Source organism: Aricia agestis, chromosome 4, assembly GCF_905147365.1.
Source record: "Aricia agestis chromosome 4, ilAriAges1.1, whole genome shotgun sequence".
NCBI classification, from domain to species: Eukaryota; Metazoa; Arthropoda; class Insecta; order Lepidoptera; family Lycaenidae; genus Aricia; species Aricia agestis.
Window position 1 is genome coordinate 20,570,018 of NC_056409.1, and position 6,000 is coordinate 20,576,017.

Here is a 6,000-nt window from a genome sequence, read left to right on the forward strand (position 1 = left end):
GCGTGACTCCCGGTTTACCTAGTTCCAATATAATAACGAAGTGTTAAAAATATGAGATTTAAAGCACAATATTTAAAATACCTTAAACCATAAACATTTTAATAAAACGTAATACTTTGGCTGTAATTAATTTACAAACTTACCTCAGAAAAAACTATTTCATCGAAATATAAGTATTAACTAGGATAATTGTACATTTTATTTGAATAAATTGTTAGTAAATCTATATTATAAATTCTTTAAATTTTTTTTTTTAAATATCTTAATTATTAATATAATTTTTTTTAAATATCTTTGGAAATAAATATTAAGAAACAAAATTGTTCGGTTAAAGAATTTATAATATAGATTTACTAACAATTTATTCAAATAAAATGTACAATTATCCTAGTTAATACCATACCTTATTAGTTATTACCTTCTGTTTAAAATATGGAAGACCGAGAAAAACAACATAATATATTTAAACCAAAATCAAGACTTGAGTTGCATTTTAAAGTATCGTTTTTCCAGGCGACGGCGGAAACAGCGTTCGACATGCTGACGCCGAGTCCACCGCTGCCGCTGACGGCGCGCGGGCGGCGGGCGCGGCGCCGGCGCGCGGACAACCGCCAGCCCGCTGACATACGGGAGGGCGTGGCCAGCGCCTACACTACTGTTAAAGAGGTTATTTCAATGTCCAAACCATATTTTATTATTTATGTTTTTGGTCCTCGATACAAAAATTATACAATTATTATAGTAATTTATTATTATGTAGGTATATCATTGTACTATTTGAAGTTGATTTATAGGCAGATGGTGGCCCTCCGTAGTTTTGTCGAGTTATGACAAACCCGGCCGACAGATCACAACTGTCACAAGTCACAACTTACATTGAAGTGACGTAGATCCGGCAACTGCAAATGTATTATGGTGCCTGGTGGTAGAATTATTTATTAGACTATTTTTATAATCCTTAACACAGGGTTTCGCGGAGACAGCGGCGCAGATGCGGTGGGCGGCGCGGCGCGGGCACAGCGGCGGCGTGCTCCGTCAGCTGCCGGGCGCCGCACTCGCGCCACTCGCGCTCGCCGCCGCCGGCGCCGCGGACGTGCTGGGCGGCGTGCGCGCTCACATCGCGCCGCAGGCCGCTGTCGACCAGCAGGACAAGTGGCGCGCGCCAGGTACACACGTATTTCCCCTTGTTAATAAACAGATCTACACTATGTATAGATGTGGGGCCTGCCACCTGAACCACGCTTGAAATTGAAGAAAGATACGGCGGTAGACGTATCTGCCGTATCAATTATACGACGCGCCCAAGTCACGCATAACAAAAACTTTCCCCCTCCCAAATTTTTATAGGGAATCGCCAAAGCTCAAAAGCCTCTCACATGTTTTACTAACCTTACTCTTTCATTTCAGATGTCACGGATCAATCCTAAGTGTGTAATACTCAAACGGTGCGAAGCGACTCCTGCGACTCGGTGTAAAAATGTGATGTATTTTAGTCTCCAGTCAATACAGCTTGGGCTACTTTTTCATATCTTAAGAAAAATGGTGCTTTGCTCTTTTATTGAATAAGCATTTTAAGCATTTAGTGGCTCATTTATGTTTAGTAGATGTAAATAGGACATTTTTTAATTATAAATATAATGTATAGGTGCCATGACATTTTTTATTGTCAATAGAAATATTCTTAAAGGATAGCAATACTTATTTGATATAAAACGTGTGATATAAATATACTCTAAAAAAAAGAAAAATTTACAGTGTAATTTAAAATACAAAAAAAAGTATGTTTATTTTAATATAATATTTAGGTGAAAATAAAAAAAACACAGTATTTGTATTTTTATTTATTAACTTACAACAAAACTATATGCTAACTAAACACACTCTATGCTTCAGCCTCAGCTTTTTCTTCTGGATATTTGTCATTTAAGAAACTCTTTATCTCACCATACTCTGCTCTTAAGTTTAATCTTATCTTCTCGTGGTTTCTGTATTTCTCGTATTTCTTCAAGTATATCTGGTAGGAGGGCATGGACTCGTAGAATCGTGGGAACTTCTTTCTCTTCAAGATCACTCTGTCATTTAGGATATACTGGATGAAGTCCAAAGTTTCATCTTTCGGGATCTCCTCCTTAGTTCTGACTTTTTCGGGACTAGCAACTACAGTGGGGTAGTAAGAGTTTTCCGCTCTGTATTCAACTAGATGTAGCTTCTTCTCTTCTGCGAGCTGCTGGTGTGTTCTCTGTAAAGAGTTATGGTGGTTATCTCTTTGTGCTTGAATGTGTATTTTACATTGTCATTAAATTACAATTAGTGCGAGTTAACTGTGCACCCTGCTGGAATTTTTGCAAACGATACCACCGTAATGACGTCACAGAATGAGGTGCACAGTGCCTCATTCTGTGACGTCGCGCGCGAGTTATATGTTATAGCAATTTGCAGATAGCTTACAGTTGAAAGTTTATAGTGTTTTGAGACTAGTTGGGCAGGAATATTGCCGATGTTTAGTCATTGTACCAACCTGTTGCAGTAGACCAATGAAGAAAGCCTTGACGACATGTTGCAAGTTTGTGGATCCCTCTATTTTGGCCCGAAGATCTTTGATGCCAATAGCTTGACATATCTCTTTGATAGCTCTGTGGCATTTCAGTCCATATCCCTCATTCTTCTTTTGTACAAATATTTTGGTGCTGCCAAAGGCGGTAAAGAAATCGTGGAATACTGTAACATAAAAATCAGAAAAATTAATTGTCATTCAACAAACAAAAGCTCCAAATTAAATTCTAACTATCACATTGTGTAAAATTTATTTTTAATCTTTATTAAGGACTTGGGCTCACAAACAGAGGCGACCATAACAATAACAAATATCTAAATAAATAAAAAAAGAGGATTTAGATCTTCTTATTTCAATATTACTTTATTATATTTCCAAATATTTGTATAAGGGTAAGTAGTGAGAGAGATAATAATACAATTGAAGTAGTTCTAGGTTAACAATAATTTTACTCCCAGACTGGTGAAAGGGAATATAGTAAACAAAGCCAAACTGTACCTGTATGCCCATTGTATATTTCAAAGTTCATGAGTTTTTTGCCAGCTCTATTTTTGGCTTTTCTTAATGCTGCCTGTGCTTCCTTTGATTTGCCAAAACCAAAGCCAGCAAGTCCTTGACCATTGCCAGTAACAACCTAGAAAAGATATTTTCTTTAATTTCTTGCTTGTTTCATTAACCGATTCAGTGCGGTGTCATTTTTGGCAATTTCACGCGCCTGGCTGCGAACAAATATTTCGTATCTCCTCTGAGGCGCCTACCGCCAGGAACTTTGGTATCTCCTCTCGGGCGCCACCCGCCAGGGATTGTTATTTATCGCTGTTTCGTCTGTTTCCAATTGTTTTTCTTTTAGTAGCGACCCAAAAGCGAACGTGAACGGAATTATAGTTCATTTCAAGTATTTAAAAGTGATTATTTACGTGTACAAACAGAAATGGAAGGTAAGTAACTTATTTTTATCAGGTGTTGTAAACCTTTGGCTATATTGATCAATTTATTTTCGTTTCATTGTAGACGCCAAAAAATGTATCTACTTTTTATAGCATTTTATAAACAAATAAACGTTGTTTAAGTGGTAGTTTTTGAATGAAATATCTGAATTCAACAAATCAAATTAAAAAAGGAAATGATGTATTCTACGAATAATAAAAACTAAGAAAGAGTAACTGCGTCAAAAAAATTGTTCCGCGAGCTACAAAAAGAAACCAGAATACATGCATACTTTATGCAAAAAGAGACCCGAATACATTCATAATTTTGTGTAATTATACAAGTGACAATAATTATTATTGTAAACGGCTTTTCGTAAATTTGAGCGTTGGTGTTTCATAGCTATTGTCATATTTTAGTGTGCGAAAAGGAACCAAATTCAAAACGGTTGAAGTATAGGAGTTACGTTTCCTTAGTTTTTATTATTCATGGATTATCCAAATACATCCATTTGAATAAAGGTTCATTTTGGCAGGGTAGTTCGCATTGAAAACTCTTTTACTCGACAGTGGAGTGTAAGCGGAGCACCCACCATTTTTAGTGGGTAGACACTAAGACTACCATCTTACCACACTCTCGCCGGGTTAATAACACCACCAACTTTAGAAATGTTTGTTTTATACCCGTGCGAACGTGGGGGCTGCTAGTTAGTTATAAGAATAAATTATGTTGATGTGAGATTTTGCTGGTGTTGGCGTTATATATTTATAAAATGTTTAGGACTCCTGAAGTGTAAGTTTTTATGCAATATCCTAAAACTAACACTGTACAGTGTACACGTAAAATACGTGACAAATAAAGCCACTTTCATTGAGGGGATACCTCTGAAAAATGTAATTTCATCATAGTTTTACAGGTAAACATTTTATCTCCTCTCGGGCGTCACCCGCCATACAGAAAAGCTACCCATGATGCCTATCGGTGACATCCGCACGGAAACGGTTAAGCACTTAAACTTCTTCTAATATAATGGATGAGATGTAATTTGTAATAATAGTTTGGGTGACATGCTATATTATTTATAATTGGATTATAATTTTAACCAAACTTATTATTTAACAACTAAAAACTAACAATCAGAAAAAAAACTTCAAATAGCTTCTATAAATATTTGTAATTTTATTTATGATAAAGTTGTCACATAATAACTTACCATAGCTTGATAATTTCTTGTTCTTCCCAGTGTACCTTTCATTATAAGAAGTGATCTCAATTGGAGCACTTTTGTGTCAAATCCAACAAATTCCTCTGAAAAAAAATGTACCTTAATAACAAAACAAATAAAAATAAAAAAGTTATTTTGATCTCTCCAAAATCAATATGTTTCATAATACATTAAATTTCATAATTTATATTCACCATCTCCGACTGGGTCAGGAGCTCCTATGCTACGGCCGGGCATACGGGACCCCGACCATCCTCTTTCAATTGGACTCAGTTTTAGTCTTCGGAACTTTGTCATGGAGTCTCTGAGCTTTATTAATTTTTCCATTCTATAAATATTTCATTAGCGTTTATGCATATTCTTAGACACACTTGCACTAGCACAAGTTATAGAAATCATCTAAATATGCCATTAAATGTAATATATAGAGTGAATCACTTTATATTTAATTCAATATTTAATTTAATTCAAAATGGCGCAAAAGCTACCTTAGAAATAAATATAAAAGATAAACCATATTAATTTCAGACGAATTATGAATAATAGAAACTGTAATTATCTATTACCTTTCTGGATCATCGGGTAGGCGCTGTTGTTTCAGCAACTCCCTGCCTCTTATAACAGGTGCTGAGAGACCAGGCCACAGCATGTTTATTTTACCAACACCAATTACTTGGCCTCGATTCAAATCCCTTATCCTAATTCTGCCGGCGCCTTTACCACGACCCTTCTTAGCGCCAGCATTACTGACCGATGTCACAGACTTCCATAGCTTTTCAGCTGGTACTGCAAATAAAATTTTATCATCACTTCTTAAACTCTTAAGTCTTACCGTTATAAAAATATAGTTACTATTACAGTTTTCAAATATACGTACGTTTGTTGAAGAAATTAACATTTAAAGTTGAAGATGTACTGAAATGGTTGAGGTTATGTACACTGTTATTGTAAGGATGTTTAGGCAATAGTTTCAAAGATTGGCTGAATAATGTTCTTAGCCCTAATAACTTTGATGCCATTTTAATACTTTAATATAATAAAAACATTCAGAATCGTTTTATATAATTGAAAATAGTAAAAAATTTTTATTTTTTTTTTTTTTTTTTTTTGTTTTTGGCACTGACACTGGCGGTGTACTTTGCCATATACAAAGGTAGGGAATAGGCGGTGGAAAAGCAAAATAAGTACGGAATTCAGGATTTCGGATCTAGTTAGGAAGTTTCACTACAAGGTATAATAATATACTAAAGGTTAATGGAGTTGCTACGTAAATATTGAGATAAACATGAATAAA

The 6,000-nt window shown here is 35.4% G+C and overlaps 2 protein-coding genes across 4 annotated transcripts in view; one reads left to right on the forward strand and one right to left on the reverse strand.

Annotated features, from left to right (window-relative positions):
* Positions 1-1,733, forward strand: part of LOC121726221 (autophagy-related protein 2 homolog A) — a 41,868-nt gene extending 40,135 nt beyond the window's left edge. For all 3 annotated transcript variants that reach the window (XM_042113458.1, XM_042113459.1, XM_042113460.1), the window contains 3 exons: positions 514-666; positions 968-1,166; positions 1,408-1,733. In XM_042113458.1, coding sequence (XP_041969392.1) covers positions 514-666; positions 968-1,166; positions 1,408-1,427 — 372 coding nt within the window. In that variant the 3' untranslated portion in view covers positions 1,428-1,733. The remainder of the gene's footprint in view (positions 1-513; positions 667-967; positions 1,167-1,407) is intronic.
* A 90-nt stretch (positions 1,734-1,823) lies between these two features.
* Positions 1,824-5,774, reverse strand: LOC121726224 (28S ribosomal protein S5, mitochondrial). Its single transcript, XM_042113464.1, has 7 exons — positions 5,584-5,774; positions 5,273-5,492; positions 4,901-5,034; positions 4,695-4,789; positions 3,053-3,188; positions 2,519-2,718; positions 1,824-2,239 (listed from the first exon to the last, which is right to left on the reverse strand). Exons 1-7 carry the CDS (start codon positions 5,723-5,725, stop codon positions 1,883-1,885), a joined length of 1,284 nt encoding a protein of 427 aa, XP_041969398.1. The 5' UTR covers positions 5,726-5,774; the 3' UTR covers positions 1,824-1,882.
* Between the last annotated feature and the right edge of the window lie 226 nt (positions 5,775-6,000).